The 25719-nt window shown below is 47.7% G+C and overlaps 1 protein-coding gene across 2 annotated transcripts in view; it reads left to right on the forward strand.

Moving 5' to 3' along the window:
* Adamts16 (ADAM metallopeptidase with thrombospondin type 1 motif 16) overlaps positions 1-25719 on the forward strand; it is a 125115-nt gene that overhangs the window by 63776 nt on the left and 35620 nt on the right. For both annotated transcript variants that reach the window (XM_048813971.1, XM_015490389.2), the window contains exons 12-18: positions 1643-1791; positions 2590-2762; positions 4429-4559; positions 6395-6518; positions 6867-7111; positions 8917-9055; positions 20859-20985. In XM_048813971.1, the coding sequence (XP_048669928.1) occupies positions 1643-1791; positions 2590-2762; positions 4429-4559; positions 6395-6518; positions 6867-7111; positions 8917-9055; positions 20859-20985 (1088 nt within the window). The remainder of the gene's footprint in view (positions 1-1642; positions 1792-2589; positions 2763-4428; positions 4560-6394; positions 6519-6866; positions 7112-8916; positions 9056-20858; positions 20986-25719) is intronic.

Genomic DNA, 25719 nt, shown 5'->3' on the forward strand with positions numbered 1-25719 from the left:
GGAAGGTGGTTATATCCACTACATTGTAACTACCCATCACTCCTGTGGACGTGGCCAGGTAGCAACATCACATCGACAGCAGTGGTCACCACCCAGCAAGGCTGCCCAGAGGCACCTGGCGAAAGCCTTGCTGCTGCTTGTGCAATGGATCTTCGAGTTCGAGGGGGGCCCTGGTTCCACCGGCCTGCCTTCCTTCAGGAGCGCCAGTCCTCTCTGCACCTTCAGACTGGACAGATGTTTCTGAAAACATTTTTCAACTGACTCAAGTTGTTGATTTTTCCTTTCATATTTGCTGTCTTTTTTATTAGAAACCTACAACCAGGTGATTTAAAAAAAAAACAAAAACAAAAACAAAAGATAAGCACTAATAGCAACAGACACACAGGACACTGCTGTCTCCTCCTCCTTCCAGGGCCTCACTCTCCTCCCCTCCCCTCCCCTCCCCTCCTCTCCTCTCCCTTCTCTCCTCTCTGTCTCTCTTCCTGACTCACAAAGTGCCCAGTGCCCAGCTGCAGGATTGTCACTGAGCTGAGGAGCTGGCAGGGTTTGTTCTGCCACCTGGGATGTGGACAAGCACTGATGGGAGACAGAGGTTTTGTTTTTGTTTTTTACTTATATAGAAAAATCAAATAGTCAGGTGGTTAAAGCTTTCGAAATTAATTACGGGTTTAAGATTAGTTTTTATTTTTGAAGTAATTTTAAATGGAACCACTTGAACTTGCCACTTCTGTGTCACGGATGCTCTGATACCACTGGTGTGCTGAGTTTTAACCTGGTGCATGAATCAGTGATGGAGTGGTGTTATCTTCCTCTTACAGAAGGAGCACTCTTCTCTCAGTCTGGAGCTGCAGGCTCTAATCTTGGAGTGACTTTGCTACCTGTGATATTAATCTTGCAGTGACTGCGCCTCCCCTGCCCTCCGGCTCTGCTGGCTCCATGCAGCCCAGGGCCAGGCACAGCCGTCTTCCTTCCCTCCTCCATGGGGACAGTGCTGCTGAACTCGGGGTCAGGAGGAGTGTGGCCTCGCTGCTCCACAGAGGCAATGTCATCTCGTCGATTTCAATGTGAACTGAAAACCATGAGCACTTCTCTTGGGAAGGAGCAGCTGGAATCTCTGGCCCAAGTGGGGACAGGTGGGGTTCCACAGGACTCGTGTCATCTCTGTGGAAAGCTGGATGACCTCTAACATGCCCTCGAGAACAAGCCTGAGGTTCCAGGCCCAGGTGCATTGCAGTCACAGCACAGAGTGTCACAGGAGTGACAAGGTGCTGAGCCCCTGGGGCCTCCGGCTGCACTTTGCACCTGAGACTGACTCTTCTGAGCAGGAGCTATGAAAAGCACCTGTTGCAGGAGAGGTCAGAGTTGAGTGCCTCAGAAGATGAATAGGTGCACTGAATGTCCACAGAGCACAACTCCCTCTTAAGTTCCAGGTCTTCTCCGTGTCTTCCCGGGGTGTGCTCTCCCTGGGGATGAGAGGGAGAAGCAGCAGCACTGTTGTTCTGAGCGTCCACTTGCGAGTGGGGATGTTAGCGTGTGCGCATTTTACAAATACGCAATTTGCCAATACATAGCGGTGGGACGATCCACTTGCTCACCCGTGACTCACATGAATTATTTATTTATGTATTTTTAAAATGTTTAGTGGTGCCGCGGAGGACAGTGTGTGAAGTATGGTGACGAAGGCCCCAGGCCCACCCATGGACATTGGTCGGACTGGTCCTCCTGGTCCCCCTGCTCCAGGACCTGCGGGGGAGGAGTGTCTCACAGAGACCGCCTCTGCACCAATCCCAGGTACGTCCCTCGCTCCATGGGCCCTCCCAACAGCCTGCCGGTGCCCACGCTCGGAAACACTGACTATGTACTTTGCATGACGTTGTACAAGACACTGAGCACAAAAAGCATTTTACTCAAGAATTGCTTAAATGAGTATCTCTGAGACAATGTCAGATGCCGATAACTCCCTGACCCTAGCAAAAAGCAACAGACTCAGAAATTGGGATTTAACCACAGGTACTTAAAATGCTAAGGGTCTGCTTAAACAGCTAAATTGTAAGAGAAACATGTAGAACCCGAGGGAATAAGAAGCCCTAAGAACAACTCTTCCGTGCAAAAAGATAAAACAAAGAAAAAGAAATATCGGTTTTCCATCAAATGCCTTCACCTTTACAACAAGAGATTTAACCATGGACTTGGGTAGAAGATAGGCAGAGAGAGGCACTTCCCACATGGGATAGTTTCAAATCCTCCTCTTGCTCCCGGTTGAAGACCCCAGTGGCCGTACTCTTCTGCTCCTCCTGTCCGCGAAGCCTGAGGCGGGTATGACCTGTCCACTGTCCTCTCAGGCCCTAGCTCCCAGGTTGCTCGCACCTGCCCCGGGGCCGGTGGTGCTCTTCACCGGGCCCTGGCATGCTGCCTGGTCACAGAGAGGCTGGCCATGGGAAGGAGCAGGGTCAGGAGAGCAAAGCCCTGGACCAGCAGTCCCAGTTGTCCCTGGGAAAGCCGCCCCTCCTGAGCGGCTCCCCCCCGGGGGACAGGACGTGGAGCAGCTTCTCAAATGGGAGGTTCCTAACTGGGGGCTTCACATTCCAGACCATCGCACGGAGGGAAGTTTTGTGAGGGCCCGACCCGCACCGTGAAGCTCTGCAACAGTCAGCCATGTCCCCAGGACAGCGTGGACTTCCGCGCCGCCCAGTGTGCCGCGTACAACAGCCAGCGGTTCCGGGGCTGGCACTACAAGTGGAAGCCTTACACCCAGGTGGCAGGTAAGCCCGAGCCCGCCCTTGGGCACAGCCCTGGCTTTGTGACCTTTGCTTTCCAATTGTGTGACTGGCAGCGCGGTTGCCAAACCACGTTAACGCCGCCCTGTGGGGTCGGCTCCGCTGCTCACTCTAATGAGGGCTGGTGTAGTTTGGCCTGTCCCACCACCTTGGCATCTCATCCACATGTGGCCAGCCGTATGGTCAGCAATCCATAGGCCAGACAGAGAGCAGGGGCATAATGCAAGGAAATTTGTTAAAGAAATAATAAGAAATTCAAAGCTGATGGTATATTAAAAATGAATCAATTTTTAAAAATATGAGTCCCAGTATTTGATGGCAATGTTATTAGAAACATATAACCCATTGAATATTTAGAATTATTAAAGAATGGAAGAAAAACTGTAGGAGATTTTAGAACATTAGATAATTTTCAAATATACTATATTCAGGAAGTGTAGCTCAAGTGGCGTAGTTGGGAGAAACCTAAAGCACAGTTAGTCACCTCATTCTTTGAAATGGGAACACTGTCCAGACAGACACGGAGACCCTGGGAAACACATGCATTGGGATTTCCCACCTGGGGTTCCCAGTCATTGATTCATTGTGACTGGGAGGCAGTGCACGGGGGCAGTAAATGCAGGGTGGGAGATGGCAGGCCACTCCTACATGACACCTTTGGTTGTGCTCTTCCCCACACCCTGCACGAATGAGGCCAGGCAGGAGGAGGAGCCAGCCAAGGTCAGGAGAGACCAGAGGAATGAACTTTGAAATAGGGGTCAGAAATGTGTGTGCTACTCGTGATTTTGCTAGCCTTCAGTGAATAAATCAGTTACTCATGGAAGCACATACCAAGTCATAAATTAGTCACCGCTGGAAGCACACACTAAATTTGATTCTTGAAATCATTCTGTGGGGCCACTTACCCTGATCAGGAGGGAAATGACCTGTGGATGAGTCTTGGGCCTATGGAAATTGCCAAGGTGGACAGCTTTCATCCCCAACTGTTCCTTCCTTATCAGAAAGAGAACACAGAGATAAAGGCTTTTACAAAAGCCATGTTAACTAGATCAGCCACAAGACCTTGAAGTGGATTCCTGGGGCCAGACGTGAACTTCCTATATTCTCTATACACCAGTCACTATTCTGGAGAACCCATTACCTTTGTAGAAATTGTTGCTTTCTGGAGAATTCTATTAAAAGTGATCCCTTTTATGTTTAAAAACTGTATATATTTCATCAAGTGTGTTAAGAAGTTTGATGGCTCTCTTAATTATTTTATTACATTTTATTTGTAAGAGTTTTGCACATGCTACACATGGCAGTGGCCTTTATGCACTCCTGAAAGAGTAGGGAGTTGTGTGGCGAAACATAATGTCAGAGTTAAGTCAACAAATATTTATTGAATGCCTACTATGTGCCAACCACTGTGTAAAGAACAGGGACAGTAGGGAACCCTGGAGTGAAAGAGAATAGTGAAGCCTAGAAATAACCCCAAAAAGTGTAAAGAAAAAGTAAAGGCCAAGGAGGCCACCGTGGGAAAATGTTATTGCCATGTGTCACTGTGGGAGGTATTTTAAGGGGAAATCGAGATCTATCTGAAATTCAGAGCAAAATGATCCGAGCTTAAGTATCTCTCTTATTTGTGTTTGTGTGTGTATTTCTTTTTAAGATCAGGACTTATGCAAACTCTACTGTATCGCAGAAGGATTTGATTTCTTCTTTTCTTTGTCAAATAAAGTGAAAGATGGGACTCCATGCTCGGAGGATAGCCGTAATGTTTGTGTAGATGGGATATGTGAGGTAATGATGATTGCTTATTCATTCAACAAATGTCTCCAGACAGTCCGCTTTGAGGCAGGCATGCTGGGGGCTAGAGAGGCCCTGGAAGAGGAGCCCCTCCCTCCCAGTCACAGCCAGTGATCACGGAGGAGTGAGCAGAGCTGGAGAGGGGGAGCCTTCCCTTCTTAGATGTGGGTCTGTCTGAGACATCCGGGGGGCCAGGAGGAGGGGGCATCCGCATCCCAGCCAGGTCTGAGAGGAGAGTGGTAGAGGGTCGCTGAGTGGGCAGCCAGGTAATGTCAGAAAGCCGGGGTGGACGGGAGCTGGTGTAGTCGTCAGGGCTGGGGGGGACACTGAGGAAGGGGACAGGGAGCAATGTTTCTCCAGGGAACTGCCTGCCAGGATGAAGATTGGCATTTCCATCCTCAAGCCTGGCTGAGGCGGATTGGGGACAGTGGAGCTGTAGGAAGAGGTGGCAGGTCTGGGCAGTAGTGGGACAGTCAGTGGGGACGTGGACAGCAGGGAAGTTGGGGCCGTGCAGCAGCTCCTGCAGGACAGTGGTTTCTTCAAGGTGCAGCAACCCAGGCTCCGCAGGGGAGGGCAGAAGGAAAGGGAAGGGGGAGACAGGCGGGAGGAGGTGGCAGCCAGGGGAACAGCTAGCGGGGGACTTGTCATTCACAGAGATAAGGGTGGAAAGCATTCTGTTACCAATAAAGTGGAAGTGCTGCTGGCCAGACCCCATCTAGCACCCATGGAGGTCATTTGGTATGCATATCCTGTGGAGTCCAAGCCTCACTCCGGGCTGTGCAGGTCCCCCACGGAGGTCCTTGGGGAAATCCTTCCAGAGGCAGGAAGAGCAGATGGGGTGTTCCAGGAACCTCTTTCTTCTGCAAAATGCTCAATTTTGTCTAATTATTAGTTGATTTGTTCAATATGCCATTATTTTAATTACTTATTAAGCAAACTTAAACATGAAATACCTATAGTGTCACAATCCTTTGTTTGTAACTCTGACATCTAAAAAGCTAGAAAGCTGAAATCCAAAGAACCGTGAAAGGGCTTTAGGACCTGTACTTGTTTGGTGGCAAAATCTGCCCTGAACTAATGTGTGAATGTCAATTTTCCGTTTTTATCCCACTCAGTGTAATGACTTTGTGGTGGAGACATTAATGTGTTAGGTGTGGGGTGCTCCCCAGGCCTTGCTGGGTCTCCCATGTGCATCTCAGGTGTGGCACCCTTCACCTTTCCAAAGCTCACACTCTGAGTTCTGAAATCTGACCCCAGGGATTTCAAGCAATTGTGGGCTATAGTTATTTGGATTTTTAAAAACATGTAGATCCTATTTTCCTTGGTAGGATAAAAGAAATAAGCATCATAGAAAGTAGAGCTCCTGAAATTCCAAGGCACTGCACACATACACCCTTTCTAATCGATCACAGGGGAGCATTTCCTCGTGGCAGCTGTCATTTCTGCCACGGCACCTGGCAGCTCAGAAGCACACGGGTGCATTCCAGTGGAGCTCACGTGGACCATTGTTTGTCATTGTGCCAAGGTCTTTATGGGTCTGAAACTCACCCACGTTTCCAAAATGAACACCCAAGGTCTGATTTGGGCTCAAGGTACTCCTGCTGGGGAGCAGCACTGTAGCGTTTCACAACTTAAGGTTTCTCAAGAGTAGAGCCATAGTCTCTCTCGCTGTGCACATATTGGGTATCCAACAAATATTTGTTAACTACCCAGTGTTGGTGAGATTTTCACCTACGCTGGCAAAGAGGTTGCTTGCATGAGACTAATGATGGTATTGCTTGTATCATCCTTTCTTTCATGAATGACATGTGACCTGGTGGGTCCTCCAGAGAGTAGGCTGTGACAACATCCTTGGATCTGATGCTGCTGAGGACTCCTGCGGGGTGTGCAAGGGAAATAACTCAGACTGCACGACCCACAGAGGCGTCTACACCACACACCACCACACCAACCGTGAGTGTCCCAGCGCTGCTTGCAGGTCTCCAGCAAGGGGGATGGGAGGAGCTCCCGGGGGGAGGAGGGAGGCAGAGTGAAAACAGCAGGCGCTCAGAGTGCCAACCGCTGGCTTCTCAAGCCTTTGGTGTTGATGAGAAGTGGTTGCTAGTCTACTTGAGTTTAAGTAGGGTTCTTAGGGGGGTGAAAATCACAGGAGCCCTGCTCACTCCATGAAAACATTGTGTATCAATTTCCAAATCGAGTTCCATTTGATGGCTGACACAGATCTTCTACGGGTCCTAGTGGGTTCTGAAGTCTGTGGAGAAGCTGCGCTAGTAAGATGCCCTGTCCTCTTTGGTCATGCAGAGTATTACCACGTGGTCACCCTTCCTCCTGGAGCCCGGAGCATTCGCATCTATGAAATGAACACATCCACCTCCTACGTCTGTGTGCGCAACGCCCTCAAGAGGTACTACCTGAACGGACACTGGACTGTGGACTGGCCCGGACGATACAAATTTGCAGGCACTACCTTCCGCTACAGCCGGTCCTACAAGGAGCCCGAGAGCCTGACCGCTGCCGGACCAACCAACGAAACGCTGATGGTGGAGGTAGAGCAGCCTGGTGGTTTGGGGGCTCGGGCTTGGTGGTCACTGGGTGTGTTCATAGGTCACAGCAGTTGGCCTACTTGTAACTATGGGGCAGAATGTGCAGTTAAGAGTGATTCATGTGCAGCTGCAGGGGCTGTAGACTGGCTTTTGCCTCCTGTCTTTTCTTGGTGTGTGATGAGGGGAACACACGATTCCATCTTTAGTCTTTATCCGTTGATTTTTATAAATCTCCACTTCCCTCCTGTATATTCAATGGCTGTGAGAAGAGCCCATTCTGGGAGTGGGGAGCTTGCGATGCCTATGTTTGGAGACATCAGCCTTCTGCTGCCATGTGCTATGTGACCTGCCAGTGTCACAGCATTGACCCTCACTGGCCACACCTGGGCTGTCGCACTGGCCTGGTGTGCATGTGGGTCTCCTCCTGACCAAGCCCTTGCCTTTTCCGCCATGAGCGTGTAGTCACTTGATACCGTCAGGCTTCTTCTGGCAACCACATGTACCCCAGAGGCCCAGGCAGAGGGCAGCACACACTGTGGATGTACTAGATTCCGCCCGTTTCACGTTTCTGTGAAGTTCAGGAAGAGCTCTGGGTTCAGAAGTTGCCTGTGAACCCACACCTCACCGTGGAGGTGGCTCCTAACCAGATGCCCCTACCCACTCTCTGGCCTGGCAGCCCCATCCCCTCCTCTGTGTCGGCCTGGGAGATGCTTCCCCAGGAGGTCTGGGCATGGCCCAGGGTGCTGCTGCGTCTCCACAGGCCACCTCCATCTCCCCAGCCTTCTGGCCTTCTGCCCACTGTACAGGTCCTCATCCTGGATTCTTTGCTTGCTCTTTCTCTCCCATCATTTAAGCTTTTAACTTTAATGACCTCCACAAAAGACAGATAATTCAAGGTGGAAAAAAATGGGGTTCTCGGGAAGCTGCTCTCCACGGAAGAGGGTCTGGAGAGCATCTCTGTCGCTCGTTCAACGTGACCACCTGCTGCAGCTTGCTCCTGTCCCATACACCTGCACCGGCTAGGACCCCTGCTGTGTCCTCAGGGAGAGAAAGAGACTCCAGGGCAGTGAGGCAGGGGCAAGGGTCTCCATCCACATTTAATGTCAAGGGGAGCAAAAATGTAGAATTTGTGTCAGCAAATGAAAGATGAGGTTTCCAACATCTCTGCTTACTGAGATGCAAGGGTCTGGTTTATGTTGAGGGCTACAATTAGGTCTCAGGTAGGAAGTGCACGATCCAGATCCAATTCCATCACCAGGCACCACTCACTGGGCCTGAGTAAGCTGCTTTGCTAATGAAACCTGTCCCTCCTGGACTAAAGGGCCCTTGCCAGCACGTAGAAGTCCCTGAGCTTCGCGGGGCAGGGAGTGCTTCCACCTGACTGTCCAGGCGTGGGCCTGGCCATGTTTACCTCAGTGTCCTGGTCATCTCCGACCCTGGAGGAAGTGAGACTCCTTTTTCAGTATCATTTTCTGGCTCACTGCAATGAAGAGGACCCACAGGGAATCCCAAAGAAGCATCAAGGGACATGCCCTCGATGTCCTGCAGACACTTGAAAATTTGTACAGAGTAATACATTACACAGGCAGCAGAGTGGAATGTTTAATTTTCCTAGTTGTGTTTGAGTCCACTTGAGTCTTATCCCTGTTAGGAAGCTCATGTTCATTTCAAAGGATGGGTCTGTTTTACCATTCTATCCAACTTCTCGTTGATTCCATCCATGTTTTAAGTGGTTTAAAGCAACTAATCAGTGTGTAGCTATTCATTTCCCTTTAATTAATTTTATTTTCCTCGTTCTTCTTTCGTAGCTCCTGTTCCAGGGAAGAAACCCAGGCATTTCCTGGGAATACTCAGTGCCCCGGTTGGGTGCTGAGAAGAAACCCATCGCTCAGCCCAGCTACACATGGGCCATCATGCGGTCTGAGTGCTCCGTCTCCTGTGGAGGGGGTAGGTTTCCTCTGGCGGCTCCTGGAGGTGGGGACATTGGTGCCCCGTGCATCAGGCCCTGGGTCACCCTGACTGGGTCCTCATCAGGTCCCAGTAAGTAAACCAGGGCTTATCCCACTGAGCAACCAATCATTCCAAGTGACAGAGAAGGGAAGATGGCCCTGTCACTGGTAAGCCCCAGCCGTCATGCCTCCTTGCCTGCCTCAGTGTGGAGCCATGAGGACGTCATCTGGTGCATTATAAGATGTTTTTAAGGATAATGTCGTTACTCAAATATCATTCAAATGTAAGTGACTGTGATTATTAGATATGTCTGTGACAAGAAGCAGAATTGAGCATGGAAAAACACAGTGATGGAGAGTTTTTCTTGTAAGTCGACCTCGTGTTAGACTTCGATTTACTGGAAGAAAACTTGCTTTCAAGTCATAGACTCAGATCCACCCAGGAATCATATGAATCTGATAAAAGTTGCAGTGAGGATGCTATGAAAGGACATGTCAAAAAGATCTTCACGTGACAACCGATAGCTTTGCTGTCTTAACAACATACAAATGTTAAGCCCGTGCTTTCCCTGATAAAATCAATTCCACTGAAACAGTTTTTTTTTAAAGAGCCAATGTGCCCTGAGGAAGGGTGGGAGTAAATTTGTAAATATTTGCAAATTTAGAATAAAACACAGGCTCTGACATTTATAAGAGACACATTTCCACCTGAACAAATGGATCTTGGCTTGGTGCATTCTCAGGTTTAGTAGTCAAGAAATTAGACAAGACTGTGTTTCAATATGAGAGAATGGTGTGAATAAAGAAAAATCAAGATTTGTATTCATATATTCACAATAGTCACTCTAAATACATGAGATAAAGGAAAAAAAGGAAAACCAAAAGATAAAGGAAACCACACTAATCTGAAAAGCTAACACTTGATGTATGTTAATTCTTCCCATTTTAAACCAAACAGAAAATATTCCAATCATAAAGCCCAGAGCCTAGACACCAGGAGCTTTCTGTGCAGAAAGACAGCAAGCAGGTAGCTCTTCAGCAGCAGAGAGAAGCACAAGGAAGCCCTGCATAGGCAGTGGCCCCAGGGAGCCATTTGTCCACCTAAGGAAAGGAGGAGCAAAGCAGCTCCGGCTGGGTGCTGGCTGGGCGCTGGCTGGGCGCTGGCTGCGTGCTGTTTGGCAGCCAAGGGCCCACACAAGAGCCAACACCATGCTGTTTGAACTTCCAGCCTCCCAAACTGCGAGCCAAAGAAACTGCTTTTCTCTATAAAGTATTCTGCCTCGGGTATGCCGTTGAAACACTGAGAAAACAGACTAATTCAATATCCCTTTGCCATTTTTGATAGGTTGATGCTGTTGGGGAAGTCAGGCACTTGGTCAGTTCCTTGTTAAGCATAGTGTCTGCTTCTGATCAGACAGGGGACGATGTCACAGCCATCTATAAGTGACCCTTGTCACCATCCTCTGTGCTCTGATGCACTTTAGGTCCTGTGAGGAGAGCCATCATGTCTGGAGAAGCTGTCACCTAAGAACACAGGAACCTTCAGAATCTGAACACCTCGCAGGATCTTATGGTAGTTTCTCAGAGAGGTCCTTCCTCTTCTGATTCTGAGGCTCTCTAAGGCTCCTGCGCTGCGCTCCGTCAGTGCATCCAGCACTCAGAGAGAGGCAGTGCCCCTTGCCCTAGGACGCACACGACTATTTGTGGAACCATCTCCACTGCCCCACGTGGTTTTTCTTAGAAGGATAACGCTTTTGGCAACAGCTGGAATTCATTCTGTAGTTAGAATTATTGAAAATTAGAGATTCTTTGATAAAATCATAGTCTTTAAGAATGAATAGCCCTCTTTCAAGTACTTTGGCAAAATATGGAGATTTTAAGTGATTTTCAAGGAACAGGCCAAAGCTGATTTCTATAGAAAGATAAAAGTAGTTGCTGAGCACATTGCTCATTAAACTCACCTCCTTCCATGGCCAGCATTCATCTCGACACAGCTAATGGATACTTCTCTCTGAATTTCTTATTTTGTACTTTGAATTTTATAGCCTTCTCCTCTTATCTATTACTATGGGTCATCTTAGAAAATTGGCCAGCATTCATCTCACATTTCCATGGACTATGCGATTTTTCTCTCTGACAAAGTGGCCATATGCAATGATGAGAAATTGCTTCACAGATGTGCTGTTGGGCAGAGAAATAAAACCCCAGTTTCTCTAAATGTTCAGCCAGATGACTAAGGAGACCCCACTCCACCAAGTGGGACTCATCAGACAGCACGATTATCCACACATGGGGTAAAAACAGGTCATGGAGAAGCCAAATGCCACTAGACACGTGGCTGTCTACACACAATTTTGTCTCCTCAGAAAAGACATTTGAAAACAGAGAAAGAAATAATTTAAATTCATTATATGTCTTTTGTTGTTTACATGGCATATTAGTCAGGATTCTCCAGAGAAATTTAACCACAAGCTGAGATGTGACCACATATACAGCCACGTGTACATGTATCAGATATGTGTTTATATGTGTTCTACTGACAGATTGGCTCACACCATCATGGAGGGTGTGAGCCTCCATGCTGTCCCCAAGCCAGGGACCAGGAAGACCAGTGTAAGGGAGGAGAGGAAGGGAGAACGGTGTAGCCACCCACATCTGACACCCAAGGGCGGGAACCCTAATGCCACGCCCAAGGCCTCAATACTCATGTCTAGGTGCACACAGAGCCGAGGATCTTGAGTATGCAAATCACAGGCGCATAAGAGCTACAGTCTCTGATTAAGGACCCCGGAAATCCCCTTGACAAAAAGACACCATGCAAGAACTCAAGTGTGGGTTTTGTGCTTAAGTTTTAGTCCTTGTCATTTCTGCTGCAGATGAGGTTACAGGTGGCTAGCACACGGGGAAGCGTGGTGTCTGATGGGCAGTGGAAAGGCAGGAGGAGCTCCTTCAGAGGGTCAGAAAGGAAATCCTGGTCTGACAGGAGTCAGAGGAAAATTGAGGGAGAGAGTCAGGGATTGTCGAAGCACCAGATGCTCCTCCTGGGCAGACCTAGGAGCCCCGACTGAGGCCCGTCTGTTCCCCTGTGGCACTGGACTAACTAGAAAAACCATCTCTTGAAGCATAACCCTCACCTGCACCCTGAAGTCACTCCAGAGCTTAGGAGTAAACATCTGGGCACAGGCGAGGGAGTGGGACCCAGAGCCTGACTTCCCCTCTACCTTCTGCCAAAGGAGGAATTTAAGCAGGTTTGTTTCAGTTTCTTCAGTGTGATGTGTGCCAGGCACAGAGAAGTTGTTCTGCAGACATGTCAATTAACAGTACAATATGGTTCAATATAGCAGTCAGCTCTTCCTTCCCCTGACCTGTGGGGCCTTCCCATGTTGGGTTCCTGGGGACAGGTGAGCAGGAGAGAAGGAGAGGCCAGAGCAGACTCCAAGGTCCTGCAGACAAGAGGAGCATGTGGATAAGGGAGGTCCCCTGCTCTCTTGCTGGATGCCCCAGACTCCCTGAGCTGGTCCTGCACAGACAGGAAGTCCACTTCCATGGGGGCCCAGTTGGGCATGTTGGGATTATTTTTCATTATAAATGTCAAAAATAAATAAAAATAGAGAAGGCAAATGCCCCTCACTCCATGGCTCCTCGACCTGACGCCGTGGTAGGGTGTGTGTATTCCACATGCCTGGGCCCCTTCACAACGGTCCTTGGAGATCAGCCTAGTTTCTCCTATGCCAGTGGATTTTTACTGCCAGTTCACTGGCATATTTAAGCATTATTTAAGCATTATTCACAGTGAATAGACTGTAAAAATATTCTCAGAATTGTCTTAGAAATTGCAAATATTGACTCCACTTGGGGGAGTGTTTCCCAGGGGTGATTACCAAAAGTCTAAAAATTTTTCTTTTGGGGAAGAACTTTTCTACATATGGGTGCATAAGTATGCATGTATGTACTTGTATGTGACCCCACACACAATTAGTTTGCTTGTGGACACAAAGGCAGAACAGTAGCATGAGAGCTGAGTGACGGAGTTATAAAGATTCTGATTTTAACTTCATAATCTCAGTGCGGTCAGTTTAAGATCATTTTGTGAGAAATCTTGTGGAAAAGTAACGGCAGGCCCTTAGCATCTAGGAGCCCAGGCCAGCATCAGCATCTCTGAGGGACTTGTTATAAATGCAGATTCTTGGGCCCCGGCCCAGACCTGCTACCCCACAGCCCCAAGGATGGGGCCTAAAGTCGGCTGAGCACCACTGCCTGGTATTCCTATTGTGCACCAAAGCTGGCGAAACCCTGGTGCAGGGGACCCTTGCCACTGGGCTTTTGCTGTGGACTTCTCTCCAAACACGTCATATCTAATGTGCAGTCCCTGCCCTGTTCTCCAGGCAACCCCCAGAAATTTCTGAAATCCCTTGTGTATAGAAATCACCATGGAAAACTTTTGTTCTGGAGGAAAATTCTAAAAGAACAACTTTGCTGCACACAGAAGTTTGCATAAATGGCCATCAGAGGATTGCCTCCGTCTGAGACAGAGAAAGTCTAAGGTCTTTGGAAGGTGAGCAAAGATGGGCTCAGTGAGAGCTGGGAGAACAGAAGACCAGGACTTCCCTGGAGAACTCCCAGGACTGGGCCTGGGGAACTAACCCACCCTCCCCGCTGTGATTTTAATCGAGTAATTTTGGAGGAAGAGGAAAACAGTTTCTGTTAACAGAATCCCAAACTCTACTGATCTTAACAGATTAAAGTCCCCACTTTAACAACCCTCGGAAGCAAACTGGAAGCCAGAGCCGTGGTGGAGCAGGGCCACAATGGGTTCCACATGTTGCACAGAGACCCCGTGGAGTCTCCCCTCAGAAGGCCACTCCCATGCCCGGTGCTGGGAAGGCGTGCCAGGCGCACTCAGGGGCTTGCTCCCACCAGCCTGCCAAGGGGGTGCGCTCTTCCTGGGGCTTCCCTGGGTCTGTCTGCCCAGGAGGCGCTTCTCTCTCCAGACCCAGTTCCCCAGGAGCTCTCCCCATCCCTCCCCGGGATTTCTGCTCAGCACGTGTGCCCTCTCTCTGCCAGGGGCACGCTCCCCTATTTTTTTTTCCAGAAATGTGTGCCTCGGTCTTAAAACAAGCTCTTCTTTCCTCCTCCTCCTCTTTCCTTTTATTTCTTGTCTTTTAACGTGAAACCTTTCACAAGCGTCTTCTGCACTTCCTGCTGTGGGCCCCATGCAGGGGCCACCTGCTGGTCCAGAGAGGGAGCCCAAAGGAACAGGCATCCACAGGACCTGCCGGTCAGGACCCATCCAGGCACCAAATCCAGGGGTGCTTTCTCACCCTTCTCTCTGCGACCTGCAGGGCTCAACAGCTGATGATGCCGTCTTGGAAACTGTTTCTTCCCTTCATCTCTAGGACCTTCATCTCCACCCATCCACACATGTAATGAAACGGGGCCCTCCTTCCCTCTCTCTGGCCCCCAGCAGAGGTGTGTCCTCACGTCTCTCCTCAACTTACCACCCACGAGCGCTTTCTGCCTCCATCCTTGTTCTCTGCAGCCCGGTGGACACCTCCACTCCTGGACTCCCAGCCCGTCTCAGCCCCAGTGTCAGGCCCTTCACCACAGACCCCTCTGGTCTTTGCAAAGTCAGGCTTGACTCTTTTCAAGTAATCCAAGAATCTCTGGCACTCCATCTTGCTCTGTCTCTAGGTCCCCCACCCCAACTCCCCACCCCCAGCCTCACTTAGCAGATGACTTCGCGTCTGTTCTCTTCAGCTGTCTAGGTCGTTACACCACAAGCATTTTCCCTTGTAAATTTCATGACACTTACACTCTTGTCTAATTGTGTAAAACAGTGTTCTCAAAATCATTTAAATTTTACTACTGGTAATAAATAAAATTATTTTCATATCCCTGACCTTACAGAAAATATTCCTGGTGTTCTCAATGATGCCAGTTTCTAGGCTTAAATAAACATATGATATCTGTATATGTACACATAAATATCACACATCTGCACACAGACACAAATTTACTAATATATTGATGTGAGTGAATATTCATTTGTTATATATGGTTCATTAACATTCTTACAAAAATGGAGGCCGAATTTATCACAAGGTAGATTTTATTACATGAATGGCAAAGCTCTTGTTTGCTCCTTTATTCACTGAATTGTGACCTTCATCCTAATATTAGAACCTTCTTACGTTCTTGCTGTGAATCATTGTCTGATGACTTGTGTTTCTCCATGTGCTATTCAATCCCGTCCTCTCTTATTCAACATTTTCACATTTACTCCTTTAAGTATTATTGAGCAGTAGTTTTCTTTCATTTATTAAGATGTACTAAATTTATTTCTTTTGATGTTGGAAACCTTTTTTTTTAAAATTTTTTATGCTTTGGAGCAATTTAAGTAACTTTGGTATTATCTATTTCTTAGCAGTTGGTATAATTTATAACTGAAGAATGAGAATCTGTTGCTTTTTCAGGAGGCAGATCTATAATACATTTTAATATTATGAATGGTAACTTTATAAAAATTTTTATCAATTCTGGTGCTATTTTCTTCTAATTAAGAAAACCATCTTTTTAAGGGATGCAAAATTTTATTTTTTATGTTTAAACTGAGTTTCTCACTAGATTATTTTTATTTATTCTACATGTGAACTTTCATTCCCATTTCTAATCTTGTAAGTTTCTACTTATTACTTCTTTTCTTTTTCCCTCAGTATGTGAGTGACAGTTCAGCCAGGAATGCAGATCCTAACAGGAAGTGTTCAGGCAGGAGGCATTTAATACAGGGGATTGGTTGCTTACTAGATAGAATGAAGGAGTCAAGGTCACAGACAGACAACTCTAGCTCCCAGGGTGGCTCTGGTTTTTGAAGGTCAGAGAAGCTGCAGGGAATTCTAGCCATCACAGGAGCAGGTGATTCCCCGGAAAATGCCTGAGGCCTACTGCAAACATTTTCACCTCCCAAAGCCCGTGTTATGTCCACTGGGGCAAGAGATGTGGTGATTCAACTTCTTACTCTTCTTCCTGCCTGGTCTTGTGCTAGTGCTCCCATTGGTGGGTCCAGCTGATTGCCACATAGACAAGGGATTCAGAAAACAGACGGCCAGTGTCTGCCACTGAGCTGCTAGGAACAGTGTGATGGGCGGGAGTGCCAGGGCTGGGGTTACAGTGTTCGTCTTCAATAGATTGACATCTGCCATCTGTTTCTAATACCCTGGCCTCTGGTTCTCTATCAGTTCCCTCTATCTGCTTCCATGACTTTCCCTTATTGGTTTCACCTATTTCCATTCTTATTTATCCATGTCTGTATTTAAGACCATGAGTTGTCCTTGGAATTTGGCTTTATCCACATCCCACATATTCCTTTTTTGTAACATTTTCATAAGAAAAATTTATTTTAAACCTGCTAACCACCCTCTTTTCAGCTCTATTTCCATTAACCAGTTAAGCTGTCCAGGGTACACAGAGCACTCCACCTTTCTTTCCTTATCTTATACTTTTTTGTTTATCTGCTTACAGTCATTCTAATGTCCTCAACTGAAGATGGTGCTGTCCTCACAAGGGGCATTTGGAAAACTGTGGAGGCATTTCAGCTGTCACTGTGATGGGTGCACTTCAGGCACTAATAGGTAGACCCTGGGATGCTAGAAGCCTTGAGGCATTGTGTCTGAGCTGCACAGCAGAGAATAGTTTTACTGCATGTGCTGGTATTGTCCCATCAAGAAAAACAAGTCACAGCTAAAAAATAACAGAGTCAGAACATGCACCCCCACTAGACAAAGCCAACATTATCTTTGAGAAATATGTGTGTGTTATACCTATATGCATTCTTACTTGATTATCACATGAGTTTCCTGCCAGGTAAAAACCCAGGGCCTTGGGCATAGGAGTTTGAACTGATACTAAGGCTATTCAAAGTAAAGCCAAAAGAATGTCTCCAATAAGAAAGAAAAATACGTATATTAGTCAGTCAGCTTCTGCTTCTGTTTTGGAGTGAAGCACCTTTTCTATTTGCTTAGTTAAGGGGCTATACCTTGCTTGGAATCCTCAGAGATCTTTTTTGAGACTAGAACACAGGTTTGAATTCCACATGTTTCTAATTTCAAAGCAGGAAATCAAACTGAAGGTGTTACTTGTAGACTCACGCCCCCTAAAACAGTGTAGGAATTTGGCTAAAGAATTTTAAAAAGGAACTTTGGCTTGAAACGCAAGTAGAGGAAAAGTTAGCTTTCCTTCTGTGCTCATTAGGGAGACCTCCAACAGTGTTAGAAAAGAGGACAGTTACTCCGTACGCTCCTCCCTTAAATGGGGTCATTATGATTATTACCTTAAGAGAGTCCATAGATTCTCTGTAGAATAGTTTTAAATAGACATTTGTTTCTTTTTCTAATTTAATAGGTTCTCATTCCTGGTGAGCAAGTAGAAAAGTGAGTTCATAAAACATGATCCAAATTCAATCTCGGTATTGATGCATAGGTGAGTCATACCAAATGTGTCCCAGTTCCTCCTAAGTAATGTATAAAAGAAAGATTACTCCCCTACGTTGATGATTTTTTTGGCAAAGTATTAGTTAACCCCCATTAACTTGTACGAGCTTAGAAGTTACTAAACATTAAAAAATTGGCCAATGACTCACCAAGTACTTATGAATGAGAACAAATTAATCCATGCCAGCTACTGAAATTACAGAAATGAATAACACATGTTCTCTGCCCTCCAGAAACGTGTTCCAGAGGATGACATGTGTTCGTTAGGCCAACCTTGCAAGAGTCGGCCTATGATGCATGCCTCGAGCAGCAGAGACATTGCCATTTGGCATTTTGCCGGGATGATGAGCACAGACCCGTGTGGGGCTGACATCGGCTGTTTAACTCTCAACACCCCTGACTCCAACGTAGCAGCAGTCCTCCCCTCTCTGGAAACAGCTGGGTGTCTCCAACTCAGCTCAGTTCCCTGTGGGCTCACACCCCACCCTAAGGCCTCATGTAATCTCTTACCTCCCAGAGGCCCCACCCCCAGACATATGGCCAGATTAAGTGTCCACCCTCTTGACAGGGATGCCATTTCAGCATGAGTTTTGGTGCAGACATCTGGACCGTAGCACCAGGTCCCCACGCTTCTGCCCAACTTCACTGCAACGTTGGGGCTTTCACAGTCCTTCCCTCTGGATAATTGGTAGGTGGCTTTATTTGCAGCATGGTTCACAGGACTCAGGACGTGTTCGTTTACTGTCACAGATTATCATGAAGGATAAAGGTGAATGGCATGTTAGGCTCAGGGCCAAGCAGGGACACAGGCTTTTGTCTTGTGGAGCTGGGATGCACCTCCTCCTGGATGATGGATATGTTCACGACTGGGAAACTCTCTGAACCCATCCTTTAGAAGTTTAGTGGAGGTTTACGTAGGTAGGCCTGATCGAGTACTTCATTGGCCACTGGAGATGATCGCGGCCTCCAGCCCCTCTCCCCTCTCTGAGGTTGGCGAGGGCAGGCCAGCGCTCAGGGCTGAGAGTTCCAACCTCCCAATGGTGCCTCAGTCTTTCTGATGGCCAGCTGCCTTCCTGAAGCTATGGGGCCCCCAGTCCCCAGTCACCCCTTCAGCATGCATGTATCTTCCCACACTCCAGAGAGTCCCAGGTTTGGGGGAATTGTGTGTACTATGTGACACCTGGGTAAACTGAGGCATAAAAGTCACAGCTTCTAATATGGCCTAGAGTAGAGGTTCTTAAGGTGGCCCCTGGTCTAGCAGCCTCTGCAGCACCTGGGCTTTGGTTGCAAACTGCAGCTCCTGCAGATCTATGCATCAGAAACCCTGGGTGGCCCAGGCTCTCTGGGTTTTCACTAGCAAGTTCCCCTGGGAGTCTGATGCAGGACCCTCTCCCCACCAAGGGAGTCAGAGAAGGCAGTGCCAGGGTCTTATTCAGAAGGAAAGCCATGTGCCTGGTTAGCCCAGAGGTATGGCAGTGGGGGGTACCTTCCAGGTTCAGAGGACAGCACCTGGGCAGGCCTGGGGAGTCAGAGGATGGGGAAGGCCACAGGTCAGGGTCACAGTGTCACATGGCTGCAAAGGAAGGGTTAAGTAGGATTTAAACAAAGAAAAAAGGCTTTTAATTTGGTAGCAGTAGGAACGTGGCATATGTGTTCACCCATGGACATGAGGGAATTTCCTTTAGAAAGTTGAACCCATCTGGCACAAGCGCAGCCTGACCCTTCTGAGTGGATGGGGCTTCGCTAAGGACTTGAATATGAAGGCATTTGGGTGCTGCGGTGTCCCCAGTGCCTGTCTGTCCCAGGTGTGATGGCACAGCTCCTGTGGCCTGCCAAGGTCTCAGCGTCCCTGAGAATGCTGAATTTCTGGGACATCACTTGCTTTTGCTGTGCTTTCACTTGAGGAGCCCACTGGGCTGTCCACACTTCCTCCAGGTCCTGTGCTCACCTGCTCTGCCTCGAGCTGGCCCAATGGCACCTGAGTGGGATCCTTGGAGCACTCGGGCCTGCAGATTCCACTCCAGCCTCAACCCTTTGTTGGCTTTCCTGAGTCAATCTACTAGAATAAGGGGGTCACGAACTCGCCACGTGCCTAAACCACTTGTCCTTATTACCTTTCCTTGCCCACAGCCTCACGTGCAGTGGATGCCAACTTGACCTCTCATCTCTACTCTTAGAGGCACTGTGTGTGACTTAGATCTTGTTCTTTCATATGAATGTTCTTCAGGAGAATAAATACATTCTCAAATAAATTTTCTTACACTTTCACAGAATATTTTGTGACTTTCTCAAAGTCACGACTTCTCTCTATTTTACGAACTTCTAATTATTATCCTTCAATTATTTATAGTCTCTTTTGATATCACAAAAATATACACAACACAAAATTACCATTTTAACTGCTTCTGAGTGTGTGGTTCACTGGCGTTAAGTACATTTGTGTTGCTACACAGCCGTCAACGCTGTCCACCTCAAAACTTGATTGTCAGCCCAGACGCTCTGAGTTCATAAGACAATGAGTCCACCCTCTTCCTCCTGCCAGACCCTAGAACCACCCTTCTGCTCCCTGTCTCCAGGACTATGACTGTTCCTGGAGCCTCACATAATGCTTCCTTCAAGATAATTTCATTAATTGAAATACTAAACAAATTAAGGGATATTCATAAAGCCTTAAATAGCTCATGGGATGTACATGGAGGAGAGCAATCAGACCAACATTCATTCGCACCGGCCTCATTCCACGCAGCTCCTGAGTCACGATCACGAAGTCAAGCATCCAGATTGTGACCCGGACAACACTTAGCCCCCAATTCTCTGGTGATAAACTGCTAACCATTTTGTTGTGCGTGCTTCCTGCTGACTTATTGCTAGTTGTCTCCCTTTGTCATCTCTCAATTGGAAATCTGGGACAGTTTATATAATTCTGACATTTCTTTTGATAAACGCTAGTATTCCCAGCTATGGTTTAAAAAAAACTGCTATATTCTATCAAACACATTACAGCATTAAACACAAGAAACGTATTAATTTTAGACGAGATCGGGCGCCTTCAGGGTGGTATGGCCATAGACAGAAACGTATTAATTTTAAAGGTGTTAAAATATGGGAGGAACTGTGTACATCCTAGAACTGTTGAAATCCACCAGTTAAAAATCATTAAGACAGGTCAGCAAATGGAGTATTCAGAATTGGCCTTTGGACCTTAACACACAGGCATAAAAGTGTAATCAAGGTTTTCAGGAAGACCGTGCCAGCTCTTCCTCTGATGCAGAGCACAATGGCAAGTCTGTAATGTCCATCTCTTCCTTCCCACAGGGCAGATGGCCACCAAGGAAGGCTGCTACAGAGACCTGAAGTTTCAAGTTAATACATCCTTCTGCAATCCCAAGACCCGACCCATCACGGGGCTGGTGTCCTGCAAAGTCTCTGCCTGTCCCCCCAGGTAAGTGGTACCATGCTCAACACAACAGGTACACAGTTCAGGGAGTCATTGGAGGTCCTAAGTCTGCACCACAAGAAGTGCTGACCACCTCCTTTCAACGCATAGCCACCGAGAGGCGAGTGGACAAGAGCAGCCTGAATAAGGTGTCTAGAAAAGCATATTTTAGTGAAAAATGGCCTGGAAGGTCTGTGTCTGTGAATCGCGTTCTTACAATAGCATTCCATTGGGTTTATTTTTGGTGACAGTAACACGTTCTCTCTTAGCCTCTGGTCCTGTTCAGTATCATGGCATTTTTCTTACTTAATGAAACACACTGGAGGAGCAGAGCCCGACCCAGGCCTGCCCAGCTGGTGAGGGATGCAGAATTGCTGCCACACCCCGTAAAGGTGCACCTGTGAGGGACAGCACCAGGGCTTCTGCCCTCAGGTCTGCCACCCCTGGGGATCTCCAGATCGACACTCAGCTTCTCTGAGAAGTGGGCTTGGGAATGTCCCCAAGAGGCAGTGTGGTCCTGCTTTGTCCTGCTCTGCCCCCAGGAGCACCACCTGAGCAAGGCCTTGCTTTGTCTGGTCTCCATGTCTTCATATTGGCCTGGGGACATGTCAAGGAGGATGGTGTAAATTGCCTAAGATACTGTGTTTACAGGAGAAATTTGAGCTTCAGCAAGACCTTTCAGAGAGCCAAGTGCACTCAAACACTCACTAGAAGTCAATCTACTACTTATTGGCTGTGAAGATCCATAGTGGTAGGAGAATGGGTCCCTGGTGTGCTGGAAAGTACCTCCAGAGGTGCTTTCTCTCTGTCCTTCTCAGAGCTATCTATGTGCTGGGCTCTGGCTTGGTGTAGGCATGGAGACAACGTATCAGAACTTGAGGAGCTAGGAATTTCCCCAGTCATGACAAGGGGCTCTCTAGGAAGGTCCCGTCCTCCCCGCACAGCTGCCTACAGTGCAGCTGGGACCACCTTATCTCACCACTGGACTTGCCTCAGTCCTGGTTCCTTGACCACCATGTCCCACCGGTATTGATAGAGATGTCCATCAGAACTGACACAAGAATTTTAGTCCTTGAAACCCATTAGCTACTGAGGTCTCTGCCGCCTCCCTGGGGATTCTTTCCAAGGTCACACACACCTACTTCTGATGCTCCACAGTGTCGGTGATTCCAGAGCCAGTGCTGTGCACCTCTGCCTGTCCTGCAGGGTCAGCTGCATGTTCTCCCTGGTTGGCCAGCCCTACAGGTGGGGCTGAGGACAGCCAGGGTGCAGCAAGAGCACCAGTTCTGGACCTGGTGGGTTGGACCAATGCAGGCACTTCAGGAGAGTGAAGAACAAGAACCTCAGGGCAGCTGAGGCAGGCAGAACAGAAAAGGCCACCACTGCAGGAAATAGGGGCAGAGACAGGGCAGGCTGGACACGAGAAGATCTTAATCAGCAATGACTATTGCAGCAGGGAAAGTCCAGCATGAACCGGGCTTGACTTTGACTTGTGCAGAGGTCACTGGGAGAAGAAGGGATCCATGTGGAGGTGAGCAAAGCTCACTGGAGTCTTGGAAGGGAAGGAAGCAGGATCCGGGGCAGGAAGGGTAGGTCTCTGGGCAAGGCATCTGGACTGTCTACAGAAGTCAGGCTGCACTGAGTCGGGCTCATGCCCTCCCACGGAGAGCGGTGGGTCCTCTCTTTGGGTGTCGGCTGGAACAAGCAACAAATTTTTGGGGCACCTTGAGCTTCCTCAGCAGGTAGACCGTGGGGGCTGGGGTCATCTAGGGACATGCCACTGAACTGTGGCCAAGGCTGAGTAAGGAGGAGGACTCAGAGGAGCCTGGAGTTAGTTTGGGAAGGATGGGATCTTTGTCACTGGCACAATAATTTTACCACCTCCCTGAACAGCAGGGACTGCCCCTGTGCTCCAGTGGCCATCATCATGGATGGTAAGTGTCAGCCCAAGATAATCTGTGGGCCACTTTGGTCTATGTGGTATGTCTTGGACCAACATGCTGTCACACAGCGTATGACCATATCTGTGCTAGGTGTGTATGTGAATTCATACATTGCCCTTTTTTCCTCATATGTCATCCATTCATAATGATCAGTGTTGGTTTTCTCCTCTGCCTCTTTCTATTACAGAGGGATCGGAGCCAAAGACATTTCTGTAGTCCTCTGGGTCCTGTATTCTATGCTTAACTCATTCCAATCCAATTTAATAAGTAAATTCTGCCAAAAGCATTGTATTGAGTATGAGTTGTATGAGTTGGGAAATAGATTTTAATTTAAAAATGTTTTGGCTTTCCTCTGAAAGGTATCGCACATTTCTGTGTTGTAGGAGACTGACAGTTCTTTTCTCCTAAGTAGACAGAAAGCCCGAGTCCATTTCTGGGACAGGGAAAGCGTGTGTCCCTGTTCTTTTCTCCTCGAGGCTGCTGGGTCCCTGCCCAGCCTCGGGCACTCTGAAGCTCACAGAGCTGACACCGCTGTGTGGCAGGAACAAACCATCCCACCCTCAGCTGTTGCTCCAGATGATTCCATGGCAGGGTGCAGTGGGGGGAGATTCAGAGTTTCATGTGGACTTGGAGGAGGGTCCCCAAAGAATGGGGAATGGGAACCTTTACACTCTTAACCCCAGCCTTCTCACATGCACCCTGATTGGCAGGGGGTCAGAGCTCTGCTGGTCAGAGTCCCTGAGCCCCCATCAACATCCAGAAACCTGCCTGCCCAGGTTCTAGGGCCCTGGGTTGGGTCCCTGTAAAGCCACAGGGTCACCGGCCAGAAGGAATGGCCCTAAATTGTCAATCTCTGTGGGGGTGGGGATGGGAAGCCCACGGATCCCCTTGTGAGGGAGAGATGATCTTAATGTGTCTGGTCAGCTGAGGCTTCCTGGGCATGAGCAGTTCGTAGCTGCTCCTCTGGGAGGGAGGAAGCCAACACAGGCCCCCATCCCCCTCCTCCTCCTCCTCCTGACATTACAGCAGAAAGCAGCCTGCAGCCCTCCCCTGCCCCCCTGCCCCTGCCCTATTTTAGTGTGAATCAGGCATTTTTATCCCTTGCTTTTGAGACAGGAATTATAAATCACACAACTAGTTGCTTCCTTTATGTTTGTCAGCTTATCTAAATGGACTGGCTCTTATGTCATTTATCTCTAGGATCTAGTTTTTTAAGTACAAACACTGATAGCAAGCCTTCCTGGAGGAGTGATTGACTGCAAGAGGAAATGCCTTCCAGATGGGGAAGGGCTGCTCCGGCCCTCCAGTCTAGGGGTGCACAGTGACAGTGTGGGCAGACACTGGGATGAAGTGCTGTTTCAGCCTCTCAGGAATCCATGCAGACGGGCCACGTGTCCGCTTGATGTTGGTTTGACCACGTTACTTTTTTCGTGCAGAGTTGTTCCTTCCACAACAGAGATACCCAGGCCAGGAACTGTGTCCTTGGTCTGCACACTGTAGAAATTGAACGTAGATTCAGCTGGATAATCTTATTACTAACATTCTCTTATAGCAATGCTTTTAGTCACAGGAAGGGGCGATGATTTTAACTTTTGGTTTTTTTAGGGGGAGGTGGGGGTTACTGAGGATTGAACCCAGAGGTGCTTTACCATGAGATACATTCCCAGCCCTTTTTAATTTTTATTTATTTATTTATTGTCTTCGTTTGAGACAGCTAAGCTGTCCAGTCTGACTTCAGACTGGCAATTCTCCTGCCTCAGTCTCCTGGGCTGCTGGGATTTAAAAAACATTTACTCCTTCTTTTCTTTTCGTTTCCTTTCCTTTCATTTTATTTATTTTCCTTTCTTTACCTCTTCTATTTCTTTTAAATGTGAGTCTGTAAATACTAACCACCCAGCAGCTTGCTGGTTGCCACGGCAATGAAGGAAACCTGACCACGGTAGGTGGCATCCACACAGGAAGAGGTCAGCTCGCAGGAATGCCAAGGCTATCAGTTGGGGTCATTTAACTGTGCCTTGGAAACTTAAGAATACTTGTTTTGGGAGGAAATTTAGCTGGTTACTTAGGTTAAATATTTTGATCTCTCATAATATTTCATTATTTTGGCCTCCAGACTCCAGTGTGGTTGACACCAAAATTCACTCAGTCTTCCTATAATCAATATAACCCTAGCCTAGTAATTGAAACTGTGGCATATGCTTCTGATATTTCAGAATAAGAATATAAAATAAGCTGACAGAGATAGTAGATAGATAGATGGTAATTTAGACTAGATAAAGGAGAGATAGATATTCAAGAGATGAATGGTAGATAAAAAGATGGCAGCCAGATGATAAATAGAAAATAGAATAGATAGATGGTAGATAGGTCAATAGATAATAGATTACAGATGAATTAATGAAAGATAAGTATGTAGAATGCAAGATAGGTGTTATAGTCGACTTTTTCATTGCAGTGACTAAAAGACCTGACAAGAACAATTTTAGAGGAGGAAAAGTTTGGAACTCACGGTTTCAGAGGTCATAGTCTATAGATGGCCAACTCAGAATATCATAGTGGAAAGGTGGGGCAGAGGAAAACAGCTCAGGACATGACATCAGGAAGCACAGAGTGCTCTTGTTCACAAGAGACAGAATATCAATCCCCAAAATATGCCCCCAGGGACCCATGTCCTCCAGCCACATTCCACTTGCCTATAGTTACCACCCAGTTAATCCCTATCAGGGGGTTAAAGCATTGATTGGATTTAGGATCTCAACCCTAAACTTTGATGCATTGTCTCACACATTCACTTTTG

Source organism: Marmota marmota, unplaced genomic scaffold (assembly GCF_001458135.2).
Source record: "Marmota marmota marmota unplaced genomic scaffold, marMar, whole genome shotgun sequence".
Classification (NCBI taxonomy): domain Eukaryota; kingdom Metazoa; phylum Chordata; class Mammalia; order Rodentia; family Sciuridae; genus Marmota; species Marmota marmota.